General features: G+C 42.0%; 1 protein-coding gene across 12 annotated transcripts in view; it reads right to left on the bottom strand.

Annotated features, from left to right (window-relative positions):
* Positions 1-14,966, bottom strand: part of syne1a (spectrin repeat containing, nuclear envelope 1a) — a 139,239-nt gene that overhangs the window by 61,242 nt on the left and 63,031 nt on the right. For all 12 annotated transcript variants that reach the window (XM_061754107.1, XM_061754112.1, XM_061754108.1 and 9 more), the window contains 12 exons: positions 13,554-13,736; positions 11,946-12,089; positions 10,448-10,603; positions 9,781-9,945; positions 9,521-9,693; positions 9,007-9,160; positions 8,199-8,342; positions 7,949-8,113; positions 7,321-7,638; positions 7,064-7,219; positions 5,142-5,312; positions 572-898 (listed from right to left, as the gene is read on the bottom strand). In XM_061754107.1, the coding sequence (XP_061610091.1) occupies positions 572-898; positions 5,142-5,312; positions 7,064-7,219; positions 7,321-7,638; positions 7,949-8,113; positions 8,199-8,342; positions 9,007-9,160; positions 9,521-9,693; positions 9,781-9,945; positions 10,448-10,603; positions 11,946-12,089; positions 13,554-13,736 (2,256 nt within the window). The remainder of the gene's footprint in view (positions 1-571; positions 899-5,141; positions 5,313-7,063; positions 7,220-7,320; positions 7,639-7,948; positions 8,114-8,198; positions 8,343-9,006; positions 9,161-9,520; positions 9,694-9,780; positions 9,946-10,447; positions 10,604-11,945; positions 12,090-13,553; positions 13,737-14,966) is intronic.

Raw genomic sequence — 14,966 nt, 5'->3', positions numbered from 1 at the left:
GTGTGATATTGTGCACTTTCACATGACATACCACTATCAGACAATTAAATGCGGGAGGACATCAGCACCAGAATCTTCTATAAATTGCTTGTGGCAAGTGTGAAACTTCATACTCTCGTTCCTGCATTGTGGCATTTCCTTACGCACGCTGCCTGTCAAGTCTGACTTAAAGAAAAAAATTCCCCCCTCCTCACTCTGCTGTCTTCCTGTGCGTGACATGCGTGCACTCTTGGCTGGCAACAAGGCTATCAAAAGCAGCCACGCCAGCCAACTATCCGAGAGGAAAATTTATTTTCGGTGTGTAGGCATAGCTAGTTGCAATTTGCACCAGATATCTGAAGGCACTCAAGTTCTTTTATAGTGGGTGAGGGACAACTCATGTTGGGGCTTAAGTGTGTCACGAGGCCCAGGTTTTGCCACTCCCCCCAAAAATCTGGAAAACTGAATGGGTGGAAACAGTTTAACGCTATAGCTTCACACACATATATTTGCACATTTCCAGCAATTATCCTGAAACATGTAGAAACAAATCCCTAACGAACAAATTAAAAGTCAAAATGAGCTATTTCACCTTGTACTTGGTAAGCTGCCCCCTACGTTGGTAAAACTCGGCCTTGGGTTCCGGCGGCAAGCACAGCAAAGCCTTGGTCTCCACCAGCCACTGGCCCTGAGCCTTATAGCGCTCCTGGAACTCCTTAGCCAGCAGCGACGCACGCTCCAGGAAGCTGTGCTCAGTCCTCAGCCAGCCCGCCAACTCCTCCAGCTGGGAAAGACGCGCCTCAACCTCCCCTCCTAGGCTCTCGGCTCCAGCCTCGTTCAGGAAGTTTGCAGCCTGCTCGGCCCTCTCCCTCAGGGACTTCAGGAAGCTGTGACCGTGATGCAGATCTGTCTGTAGACACTGGGTGAGGGAGGAGTTCAGAACTGTCAGAAAGCGATTTCCCCATCTTTTGATAATTAAACAATCAATATGATTTACAACATTTGTGTTGCAAAGGTGGATGTGTTTTGCAAGATTCGCATGAATTGGATGCAATAACTCCACATTTGCCTGTGTCCAGACTTCAGGGATACCCTGTAGCATGTTTGGAAGTTAGCAATATTTAAAACAAAACAAACAAACAAAAAAGAGTGTCAGTTTTGAAAAAACATGTTTTCCCAAATATCTCAATGAATACTGAATGAAACTCAATGATGAACTTCAGTCACATGGCTTTGGTATTGATCCACAGGTATTGTTGGTCTGAGCGCCATTCTTTTGCTGAGTGTGAGAGGAAAACAACCTCATCAAGAATTTGGAGGTTGCGGTTGAAAAATCTTTCTGTCCTTCACCACGTGGCAGCATTTGAACGGCTTTGTAGCCTTCAGATAGGTTGACACCTGCACGGCGAGGAGACGTGGAGGGGCCCGGGAGGTTGTGATGTGGCGGAAGCACAGTGAATAATATGAAAGGAGGAGCCAATTACAAGGGCCCTTAACGGGAAGCAGGATCTGCGGGGGTTTCCCGGGTAACGGCATCACAAGCTCGATGGGGCGCCATCTAGCTTTCATCATGGCTCGATTACTGCTTGAGTGGAGCTCTGCTATCCGAGACATCTCCAGCTATCTAGGTTAACGATATGATGCGCCTGCCTGCGCACGTCCATCTTTCCGTCTTACCATGACGCCCCGTCTTTCCAGTGACCCACCTGTGCTCCTTCTTTACAGCCTTAATAAGACAACCAACAAAGGGTTTATTTTAATAAGACCTTAACTCAAACAAGAGACAAGAGCATAATTGCCGTTCGAGGTTGAGTTCAGCTGCCCGTGTCATATAATGCTGACTCCACACTCTCTTTGAACCTGGCACCCTGTATATCGCCTGCCCGCATAGTTCTTAAATCCATATGGTGCGTTTAGGATCCACGCTGATTCATTAACGCTTGATAAAGTAGCAGATATTATAGTCTACTGAACATTATTTATGAGGGCCTGCACGCTGGGTGCCCTTTATGCTGTTAAACGCTCCTCCATCATGCTAACATTAATTATTCAAAATGTACGCCCTATTTGTGTGACGAGCATTCTACATTCAACATTTGTCTGCAGTCACTGTAATGCACGACTTGCATTATTGAATGAAATACTGAAATACATTAGCAATATCAAAATGAATACATATCTGAGCATGTATTTTTTTTTTTAAATAGTGTTAATATAATACAGGTACCTTTAAAGATGTTACCTTTAATTTTGCTTATAGTTCAAAGAATCCTTATTCATGTAAAAAAAATCTAACCAATTTGACAAATATATTTTAAAATACTGTATATTTTTTTGAAGATGAAAGGTCAGCAGACTTCCAAAATACAGCATGTTAGCATTTAATTTGAGTGAGAATGAGCTTATGCTGTAGATAACGTAAAAAATCTATGTAAAAAAAACATGAATAAAACTAACCAAATGTGGGGAAAATATATAAAATGTGTATTTTTTAAATAAGGGAATGTTGAATAGTTCAAAAGATTTTGACAAAACGAATTGAATCAAAATGTATGAAAAAACGAGAAATGAAAAAATATATATATATCAGGTATTAAAAAAATATTAAGAATAGAAAACTCATCTAACAATATGTTTTTAATATATGTAATGTTTCTTTTTTATATATATATATAAAGAAGGGTTACTTCCAAAGATGAATTTTGGTGAGAATTTTGGTGTTTGATATCATGGAAAATAGTGAAAGAAAAGTATGAAAAAAGTAAAGAAAATATATAAAACACACTTAAAATACTTAAAAACGCAAATAAACATATTTAAAAAAATATAAAACACACTACAAATATTTACATTAAAAAAACAATAAAAACATAAAATAAGTATAAATAAATATTCAAAAATATAAAATACCAAATTATGGCTAAATATATTTTGTTTGAGTTGATGATTCATTATTTTTTTACGTAGCATCACAAGTAACGATCAAGTTGAAGCCAGGTTAAGGCGTGGGTAGCATATACAGCTGCAAAAAAGAAATAGACGCAGTACATTAGTACAAAGAATGCACTAATAATGCACAATGACAGCGGAGAAGCCGCATTACACCTCTCGCATGTGACCATACAGGTGCCATTTGACAGTTCCAAGTCAGCCTCAAACAAAGTACAAATTCAACTCATCACCATTGGCATGGCTATTGACTTCTACTCTTTGTGTCGATGCATAATCATCGCAGTTCAATGAGCTGCCCTGGAATGCTCACTCCAGGGGAATGACTAAGTTGGTGGAAGGACATATGTCAGAAGCTCTACATTGATCTCGGACGAGGACAACTGCGGCGCTCATGACACGCACTGTGCGGCGTAGTTAAGAAAATTTGCAGGGCAGTTTGTCGAAGCCACTTCGTTACTACTCTGGACAGGAGAGCAGTGTGGTGAAGCGGTACATCAATTACTGAGTCCGAGCCAGCAAGCTCCTGACACCCGGTGCTTTTTCTTCATCCTCATCATCACAGTGGGGCGTCGCACCCTGCTAACACCGTCCTTCTAAAGGAGCATCTGCTTTGTCTTCATAATGACAATGGATCGATACACACCTTCTGAGCATAGAATTTACTTCACATCTTGCAAGCTATTTATTTTATGCAGGAGGGCAACTTGTCAAAAATTGCCATTTGGGCAGAAAAGCATAAAAGAAAATCTGTAGAGAAAAAAAAGCCCAGATAGCACACATTTTTGTTGGCCAAGCATGCTGAACTCCCCCCCCCACACACACACACAAAAAAGCATTACTCCCGCAAATATTCTGCGTTGCTATGTTACCTTGTGCTCAAAATCTTTCCACTAAGGATTTGATAACTCAGTTTTTTAAATCCAAAAGCCACCTACACATTGAACATTACAGCTTGAGAAGCTGCAGAATATGCACAAAAGCAGTAACATATACTTAACTGTGTACACTCATACTCAACTACATGACTGACTACTCTTCAACCGTGAGATCAAAGTCTCTCTAAAGTGGAAATAAATACAGTATGTCATGTGACACACAACACAGAATAGTGAAGTTACAACCCTGCACTATTTGAATGATTAAAAAAAAATACAAAAATAAATCAAGTATAGTGGCACGGTGACCGACTGGTTAGAGCGTCTGCCTCACAGTTCTGAGGACCGGGGTGCAATCCCCGGCCCCGCCTGTGTGGAGTTTGCATGTTCTCCCCGTGCCTGCGTGGGTTTTCTCCGGGCACTCCGGTTTCCTCCCACATCCCAAAAACATGCATGGTAGGTTAATTGACAACTCTAAATTGCCTGTAGGTGTGACTGTGAGTGCGAATGGTTGTTTGTTTGTATGTGCCCTGCAATTGGCTGGCAACCGGTTCAGGGTGTACCCCGCCTCCTACCCGATGTTAGCTGGAATAGGCTCCAGCACGCCCGCGACCCTAGTGAGGAGAAGCGGCTCCGAAAATGGATGGATGAAAATCAAGTACATAAAGTGAGGCTTCAAAATTTGTGAAAAATCAAGCCACTCTCTCAATTCTCAAACACTGTGGGCGTATCCACTGAATGTACTGCAACCATGCCCCGCTCAACTGTCAACTGCCGATCAAATGTCAGTACTACAACCTGGAAAAATAGATGCTACTTCGTCTTGCATCTTTCTTATGCCTATAAATAACTACGTTTGGCTGCAAAAATATATTCACTCTAGCCTTGTGGGGCTTTTCCACGGCGCAACAATGAGGTGCTCCAAAGCAGCCAGACCAGAGCAAAGCTCCTGTCCAAATGCTTGCAGTAAAAACAGACTTTCCTAAAATTGCCACCAAACTCCTCACTGTTCCGTCTTTCTCTGCTTGACATGCGCACACTTAAGGCTGACAACGAGGCACTCTAAAATGGCCACGCCAGCCAAATATCCGAAGGGAAGATACATTTTCGGGGTGTAGGCACAGCTAGCTAGCAAACTGCACGTCACAAGTGCTCTGAATAACCACTTCTATTACTGTAGTTTTGTGATATATGTATAATACAATTAAAACAAAGGAATATTAAATCTTGGAGAAGAACCATACCTCACACTCATATCATGTGTAAGATAAAATGACAGGTGTTAATTAAACTCCAGCCCCCACATGCACACGTGTATAGTTAATTAGAGCAGACCTCTAATTTCTTCAGCTTTTTTTCAAGTGTGTTGCGGTCCAGAGGCTCCGACGTGTCGGTCACTTCTGTGAAGCTTTTCTGGGTGGAGCTGAGCCACTCGGTGAAGGACACGCAAAGGTTTTCGGCCTCCTGTATACTCTTCAGCTCCTCCTGCAGTTGCTTGATGGTCTCCTGTCAGAGCGTCAATGAAAAGCAGATTTAAACAAATGCAAGCACTTGAGAAATCGATAGGGTTGCGTCAACATTTGGTGTCCTTATAATAAATTCACTTTTATGCATGAATCCATCATCATTTCAAGGCAGCTTTTATTTGCTATGTTGTGCTATCTATTTCCCATGTAATCGTCAACAACAGCAGCCTTTAGGTTGTTTCTGTTAGTGTTGGGTAGACTCAAAGGCCTAGCTCCTCTTTTAAAGTTGTGCCCCAGCAGGCTGTAACCACCAAAGACCAAAAGCTCTGTGAGCAGCCATCAAAACAGAAAATATTCCTTTCCCCACCCCCCGTTTCATCTGCACAAGGGAGGGAGTTGGGGGGTGGGTGTTATGGGGGGGTTGCATTATCCACTTGACTGAGATTTTGAGTCAATACCACTATGAGGATAGAGAGGGTTTCTGTGCAGCTTGGACACATTATTCACTCCATGTCCAAAATCCTGTGGTGAGTAGCTCAAATTAGTGCACACCTTTCCTGAGAGGGAGGTAACAGCCCCTCACCTCAGCCCACTTCACATGGGATAATTACTAGGGTGCGTAACATCACAGGGATGTCATGCGTTGTGTGTGTGAAGCCGATATAAGGTGTGGTAACTTTTGGAAAGGGCTGTCACTGAAGGTGTAAAAATCAATGAGGTGTGAGGATAGCTTTTCCACTCACGGTGCTGGGTGTGAGATTGTCTCATTGGGCCCACAATAGACGAGCCCCATCGATTTTTCCTTTAAAGACCCCCCAAAAATGGATCAGAGGACACAGACTGCTTCAATGGTTCACTTTAGACAAAGTCCAAACACCCGATGGAATAAAGTCCACGGTGAGAGAATAAATGTGAAATAAAAAAAGCTTTCTTAAAAACAATACACAAATTTCACTTCTTGTGCTGCGTGATGATGTTTTCTCACGCCACTGCGCAAACCAATTCATTGCGTGCCGTTCGTAACATTAAAAACTCGTATGAAGACCATTGTAAAAAAGGATCCCTCTATACTGTGGAGACTGAAAACGCCCCTGAGAGAAAAAAAATATGCTTCTAAATGTGCATGTCTTCAAAGTACATTTTTTACATTTCAGTACTAACAGTGGTTAACTTCTTTTTTACATTTGGCAGCTCAGAATGTATAATCCCTACTTAATTGCCTGTACAGTTAATGCAGGTTTTATGATGGTGACAGTTACGGTACTTATTTCTAACTGCCATTCTTACTATGTAGAAAAAAATAAAATAAAAAAAATTACAAATATATTCTATAAATGAATGGGTAGTTGACCAGCGTACAGATTGTTTTTCCACTTTACAGGTTTTATTTACCTGAGTACAATATTACGCTTCGTCCTTTGACAGACTTCTGTGTGTATGTGTGTTAGATTGCGACATATTTGTTTTGTCTTACAACATTTGCAAGCTGGCCAAGACGGGTTTTGATGAATCAATACACTTGCGGTTTGCATTATGAGATGCCAAGCAGATGTACTGTGTTAGAACAGTTTGGATTCATTAAAAAAACAACAAAAGAACATTAAAATACTAGTACATTAAAAGTAAGCAAGTAAGTCAAATTAATATTAACAAATGCCTCATGAGAAATAAGACATCTGCAGGTGAATTAATTTCCAAGCTGTTATTATAGTTTTTTTTTTTTTGAATGATTCATCCACATGAGGTCATAATTCCATCAAAATCAAAGGAGATTCCAAAGGACGACAGCACCTGTATGCTGAGCAGCAGGGAGTGGTAGCGTGCAGTGAGCTGGGTTGCCGTGACGCTAACGCGACCGCTGATGTCGGTTTCTTCCAAAGCCTGCTGGGCCAGAGACGAGAGGCCATCCACTTCGTCTTGCCGTATCAGCACCGTTTCAAGACACAACTGTTCACAAGCAACACAGAGGAGAGCATATCACAGTGGAGCTTCGAAACCTTTGCAATGTGATCGCCTCTTTAATGGATGCAGGAACTCAAAATTCTAACCTTGAGTCGCTTCAGCTGAGTCTCCTTAGTGCTTCTGTCTGACCTCCGGTGAGTCCTCAAGTCAGCCTCCTTCTCCATTTCCTCAAGCCAGTGAGCCAAGGTGAGGAACTTCTGGCTCATTTCTCTCAGTCTGGTCAGTGTGGAGATCAGCTGGGTCTGGGTCTCCTTCAGGTGGCCCCGGTAGGCCCCCCACTCCCGCTGCGCCGTGTCAAGGGCTCTGTCCTCAATCTGGGGTACGCCCCAAAGGATGACCCGCTCTCTGCTGGTCAGCACTGACGACAACAATGACTGACCGTCTGCGCAGCGCTCCTGTAGAATCTATGATTAAACAAACAAAACAGTGTTTGCCTGCTACTTTTATGCTTGTACTTTTCGTATGTGTGTTCAAGTATGTTTACAATGCGTTTAAAAAGTGTTTTGTAAAACATTTAAATTTGTTTAAAGCATCTGGGAGGAGTAAAACTACAAAATAAGTCTCTCTATATAACATTTTCACCTATTGCGGGTGGGTCTGGAATGTATCCCCCGTAACGAATGGTGGTTCACTGTGTTGAAGTTTTAAAAAAAATAAATAAAAATGGTATGTATGGAGAGGGGTATTCAGGTTATTGAGGTTCAGTATGAATACCTGAAGCTGTTTCAGTGTTCGCTCAAGTGTATCCACATTCCCTTCGGGATGGGACAGCGACATCAGAGTGGATTGCTCCCGCTCCAGCCAATCTTCAAACACATGCAGTCCTTGCTGATACTCCTGGTGGATCAGAACCAGCCCCTTGGCCTTATTGACTGCATTCTGTAAAAAAACAAAAACAAATGCAAAAATAGGAGGTGATCATTCCAAATTACAAAAGCAGTGGACAGCAAACACCTTCACATACGCTGGCCTTTTCTTCCAGTGTGATGTATCTGCTCTTGAGCTGCTTCACTTCCAGCTGCGTGCTGCAGTGTTCCGCCATGTTGGCCCCCTTTGTTGCTATGGTCTCCAGAGGACAACTGTGACTCAGCACTTCTTCATACAGAAGCTGGAATGAACACACATGGACATTTATTCATTGTCGGGACACCGACCCCATCGGGAGCCCCTGAGTTACAAAAAAAATAAATATATAATATATATATATACATACATACATACACACACACACACACAAACACACACACACACACAACAGGTTGAGAATGTGAGGCAGGTTACAGCCGATGGATGTGGTAACACGTGCCATATTCACAAAAACACAGCTGAAATACATGGAAATTCTTAGTTGTGAACTCAGAAAACTATTAATATTCAAAAGCAAAAAATACATTTAGACTTAGATATATTACATGTTCATATATCAATATATAACAATAATTTATTATTTATTTTTGCAACTTTTTACTATATAATTTTTATATTATTATCCCATTAATAATAAGTCTAAAAAAATATGTAATTAATATTTTATAACCCATATAATTCATATATTACATGGCAGTGTAATATGTGTTTTACTTATCTAATTCTAATTATATTCATTATCAAACGGTCTTTCTGATTCGTTGGCAGGAATTAGAGGGTTCTGTTGTGTATAGTGACTTCAGTAATTAAATATGATTCCTTAGCCTATATAAAAGGCTACAAATAGTAAAAATACAAGTACGGTATTTTTATTTTTTTTATAGTTGTTGGAAATTGCTTCGTACCTTAGTCTTTCCCAGGTTTGCAGTCTTGTCTCTCATTTCCGAGTACTGTCTGTGTGAGCAACTCAGTGTTTCGTCGACGCGGTCCATCCAGAGCACAAACTGACCCACGTCTTCCTGGTAGCTGGTCCACTGTGACAAGGCGCCCTCCAGTTGGCTGTTAATGACAAAAAGCGATATTAATTCACAGGAATAAACACAAATTAAAGATTAGTGACGCCACATTCATCACTAGGGGTAAGTTCCAGACCGACATGCTATAGGTGTAAATTGGTATGTATGTATTATATAGGGAGACCATTGGCAACTGTAGCTTTCCTTTCACAGATGTGAAGGCATTACATGAAGTATGCATACAGTAATGTTTCCATGATTTAGCGGGGCTTTCCACAATTGACAAGTTGAATAGGCAAGGTTCCTCAAAAAAACTGCAAACTACAGGTGCCGCGGTAGGTCAACCGCGATATAGCGGGGGAACACTTTAACTGTATGTGAAACTAGTCAACAGGCTCACAACCTCTTGCACTTGATAGAAGCAGAGAGCAGGGAGTCCCACGAATCCTTGAGGTCCTGGATCTGTTTGCGGATCACCGGGACGCCCTCGGCCGACGTGTTTCTCTGAACGGCTTCACCCCTGGTAAGCAGCATCTTTAGTTGGATCTCCCGCTCTTGGCGGGCAGCAAGCAAGGCCTGCAAACAAGGAGAAACAATCAATCAAATGATATCTATTTGAGGTTTTTAAGTTGCCTTTGTAGCAGTTGCTTTGTTTTCGCCAACCTCAAGCTGTAACATCCTGTCCTCTAGCTCAGCTTTATCAGAGGTGGTGGAAGTGCAGGTGCCAAGGACCCTCTGGGCCTCGCACACCCATTCCTGGAGCTCTTTAAGACCCTCAGAGAAGAGGCGATGCTCGCCTACCACTCGCTCAATCCTGGAGGCCTTGTCCTGGAGAGAATTCCACAGAAATCAAACACAATGCAGTTATGTTGCTTTTCCTCTCCAAAAGACCTCCTTACCCCCCATACTATCACCCCAAAACGATTCATTTTGTCTGCAAAGCAGGGCTGGAATAATAATCGACAGTTCGAAATAATTCCTTGACCAATTGAAAAAAAATTAAAAATTCTTAAAACACTCTGCTTGTCCTGTTGGTACATTGGCAGCCATCGCAGTCTTTTGCTCTCAATCTAATTCGTCACATGCAGTAGGTGATACAGTCGACACATTTAATAAGGGCTCGAAAAAGGTCAGCTGCTGCAGCACTGGCACGTTTCACATGTTTGACATTTTAGGATCAAGCTAACACAGCCTATGGCTTTTATCGTGCTGCTAAGGCTGCAGACACAAGGACCTTTTTGGAGATGGAGTTTAGGGATACCCAGACAAATCACCAAAGAGGAAAGTACACGACAAAAGAAAATCGGCAAGAAATGACAGAACATGTTACCTTGGTCAAGTTGCTGAGAGCCAAGTACTGCGCAGACAGCTGGGACACTCGGTGGACGAAGCCCTTGCCGGCGGCCTGACCCTCCCAGAGTCCGTGAGCTCTCTCCCTGAGGCGGCCCAGTTCTGCATCGCGACTAGCCATCTCTTCCAGGACACTCTGATGTCCGGTTCCAAGGAGCAAGAGGAGAGAACACATGGAGACAACGAGTCGGATAGGCACATTAATCCAACCATTTTCGATGGCGCTTGTCCTCATTAGGGTTGCGGGCGAGCTAGGACCTACCCCTGCTGAGTTGCCAGCCAATTGCAGGGCACATATAGATAAAACAACCATTCACATTCAGACCTATAGGTGAGTCAGGGTAATTGGACCTCTTAGTTCCATTGGAATTTTTCTGCTTCTGACTTTGTCTGATCCTCAGAGGACAAAGCAAGGTCCATAAAGAAATGCTTGGATGAACAGCGCTAGTCCTAACCACAACCCCATTTCACACCTTTGGGATGAACTAGAACAGAGATGGTCAGGTAAGCCCTCTTCTCAGTGATCTCATAAACGCTCTTTCCAGAACAAATCCCACGTCAGACGCACTTCTAACATATGTAGAAAGTCTTCCCAGAAGAGTGGCACATTTTATAGCTGCAAAGGGGATTTTTAATTTGTGCCTGATGTTTAGATGTTTTAATACCGGGACAGACAGAAGAGACAACTTTCATAAAATAAATACTGTTAAGGCAAGAATGAAAAGGGGTTTAGGCTGCATGTATTGTATTGTACTTGAGGTGCTGAGGGGAAACATGGAATTGGTTGCCGGGCCAGACAAAAGGCGACAGAGTAAATAGCCAAAAAATATCAACAGTGATAGGTTGGCGAAGGGCTTGATATATTTCCCCCTCCTTTGTCAGTTTTGTCTTTTTAACGCTTCTCACTGCTCTACGCCCTCGTTTTTTTGTGTGTCTGTCAGACATAACAGATTCTGTTATCGCTTGCAAGAAAAAAAAAGCCTTTTGACAGAAGGGGATTTAATTAGATTCCCTGACTTTGCTTCTGACTATTATGTCAAGTCGCTGCTCTATTTTGATCCAGTGGTGCTCAACAAATGTAATTAGGTCTTCTTTCTCCCATCTGATTTCAGATTACACTTTAGGGAGACTTATCTGATGGGGAGCCACAAGTATTTGGTGCCCTTGAAAAATCAGCTCATTGGTCCATTTAGGGGGAATCAAAAGGAACAATAGAACTTCAATAATAGCAGCTGACAGATGCTGTTAATGGGATTTTTACATTATTGTTGATCTTAAAATGTAGTCTATTGAGGTAAATATGCATGACAAAAATAATACACAGCATTTTCGGCATGATGAAGGTGTGCGCTTGAGAAGGGCAGATCTTTGCATTCCGAACTTTATTTTCAAGAATGGCTTTTTAATATTAATTGTTTTGAAAAAACTAACCACAATATTGGGAATTATATATGACAGTTTAAAGAAGGGGTAATTACCTGCAGTTTGCCGCGCTCTTGTTTCTTGGCCGAGAGGTCGTGTAGCCGAGCGCTGCTCTCCTGAACTCTGACCTCGGCGCCGTTGAGCCACTCCTGCAGGGGCTCGGCACTGGCCTCGAAAGCTGTCATCTGACACCGCAAGTTCTGCGAATTCAGTTGATCAAACACAACAACAAAGCATGAAAAATACCACGCCGCGCACAATTGCACGACTAAAATTAAAAGCTGGACAAGTGCGTTGTATGAAGTGCTCTGAAAATAAAACAACCTAGAAAAAAAACAACAAAAAAAAGAAAATGACTGGATTCTAGTCAAAAGCCAAACCACATATTTAGCATACCACATTGCTTCTTCAGCCATGTATCCAAGCAGTAGAGATGGTTTTGTGTTTCCACTGGATACCAAAATATCTGGTCTGTATCTGTATTACTTAGTGGCACCTTTCTGTTAGTCTACCTACTGCAGCCCCTAAAGAGTGGAGCTAAAACAGTCTGTCGATTGGTTGACAACGAGAATGGTCACTTCCGTGTGACAATGGCAATGGAATGAGAAGAAAACAAAACAAGGCTTTCCCCAAGCAAAGCCTTTGTTCATCTTATAAGCCAAGAAGAAAAAGAACAGCACATGTTGGACTTTCGCCACTGTTGTACTTTGTTTACTCCTTTTTATTTGAGGAGATGCCACCTTGTTTTATTGTTTTCGATCTGCAGTTTCCCCTTTAATTTTTTTTTTTTAGTTCTGTTAATCATATTTCACACTGCCTCGGAATCTATTCATTTTTCCAGTTACGGGTTTCCTACCCTTATTGTTGATTCCTCATCACTCAATTCTATCGAGCCCGATGATGGTAGTTTTTGAATCTTCCGACAGTGAAGAGATTTGTATTGGCATTTAATTTAAGCCACGAGCTGTAAAGGCCAGTCGATGCGTGTGTGCATGTGTGTGTCTATTAACCTTGGCTTTTACTGAGTAAAGCACTTGTTAGTGAAAAGTGCTCTATAAATAAAGCTTCATTGATTGATGGAATTCATTGGTCGAGGGAAGAGTGCTGCTTTACTATGATGTCATATTATTTAGACCAGTGTTTCTTTTCCAGGTATATCTCAATGAATTACATACCAAGGGAAAACAGATTAAAAAGTGAAACTCCTACACTATATATAGATACATAGAGTGAAATATCTCAATCCAAAATTCACAATATCAAGAAATTTGAATATTATATATTAAAAAAAATCAATTACTTTTAATATAGAAGTTACTGGTAAGTAGGAATTGGCCCTCTGAAAAGTACTGTCCTGTATTTGATGAATCTGTGTAGTAAAGAAGTTTCACTTTATAAATTGAACTACTGAAATAAACTATGATATTCTAATATATTGAGATGCATCTAAAAAAACGAACGTGGTGTCAAAAGCACTACTAATCAACGCTTACACATTTTATCACCAACAAACCTTTCAGGGGTGTTCTGGGGGTCCACAAATTGACAAACACTGAGTTATCCAACTGAAACTGAGGTGGAAACACAAGCCAACTGAAGTGTATTGTACCATCTGGTGTAAACATGGCTTAATAATTCCAAACAAAGGCGAACTAAAAACCCACCTTGAGCGCATCCTCCCTTATCTGAAGGTTATTCATCAAGCTCTTCCAGTCCTCTCTGGCGTTTGCCACTTTGGCCTTGATCCCTTCAACCCGCTCTTTGGACACCACCGCCATGAGCAGCTCCCCGCTGGCTCCCACTGTACTCAGTCTGGCCTGGCCGTGCTCCCTGTCACTCAAGAACTCCTGTGGGGCACACGCAAGACACAGACAAAAGGAGCCGTTGGACACACACCTATGAGGAGGCCTTAAACGAACATATCGCTGGCATCGGTCGGAATCCTTCTGTCTCCAAAAGCATCACTCATCAGGAAACCAAAAAAAGCGTCATATTTATTGAGCCATTAACATTGCGTCATTCAAAAAAAAGCAAGTAATTGATGTCCACCCCTGAAACGGTTTATCATTTCCTATAGATGCCGCAAGATGACGGCAAAGCCCTACTTTCCTATTAGAGGCGGCTATATGGGCTGACTAAATTAAGCGCCTCCGCTCACTGCAACAACGTTGGCACCAGGAGGCCACAAGTAATACTTCTACAGTGGAACCCCGCTATTCACAGGAGAAAGGGACCAAGCCCAAAAGCAAATAGGAAAAATCTGCCAATAATTGATGCTTCTTTATAATTGATAATGAATAATGACAAATTCAGGAAAAAGAAAAAAAAAATAAGCAAGGGATCAGTTAAAAAGAAAAAGAAAAAACAGTGACTAAGCGGGAGTTTCCCCGAATAATGAGGAATAGAGGTTAAACACAAAAGTCAGCAAGCTGAATTGCAACTGTGCAGGGTCCACTGTATTGTATATTAGGGCTTTGCCCTGAGCACAAAAACAAAACAAAAAAATTGTGTGTGTTCAAATACATTTTTAGTGTGTTTGAAAAGTGTGTCTGAATTTGTTTAAACCGTGTGGATAAGGTAAAAATTATATGCTTTAACATGATCTCTCAACGTTGCAGATTTTCACCTATGGGGGATGGGTCTGGTACCCCCGTGATGAACAGGGATTCAATGTACTGTATTTGTCGATTGCCAGGGCTAAGACTAATTCAGCACAATCCGGGCACACACGTGACAGACAGACTGTTTCTCCAGGAGTCTCACTTTACACTGTCAGATGCAGCAATTAGTCAGAGTCATTATGGATACCTTATGCGTGGGCACAAGGCGGGGCTTGACCGGCGTGGGCAGACAGGAGAAGTCAAGTGTTCTCTATTTCTTTTTTAAACATACTGTAGCTCCTTTATGCACACACATACACACAGACGTAGACAAAACACCCCTCCCTCGGAGCTCAGACGACGGCAGCAGCGCAGCAGGGACCACTCCACCATCTGTGCAGTCAGCGGATCACAAACACTCACACTCACACACACACAGTCGTTGTTTTTGTCTTCTAACTTCTCGCTTTCTTACCT

Source organism: Phyllopteryx taeniolatus, chromosome 18 (genome assembly GCF_024500385.1).
Source record: "Phyllopteryx taeniolatus isolate TA_2022b chromosome 18, UOR_Ptae_1.2, whole genome shotgun sequence".
Taxonomy (NCBI): Eukaryota; Metazoa; Chordata; class Actinopteri; order Syngnathiformes; family Syngnathidae; genus Phyllopteryx; species Phyllopteryx taeniolatus.
Note: the sequence above shows the minus strand (reverse complement) of the source record. Positions and strands in the feature narration are given on the sequence as shown.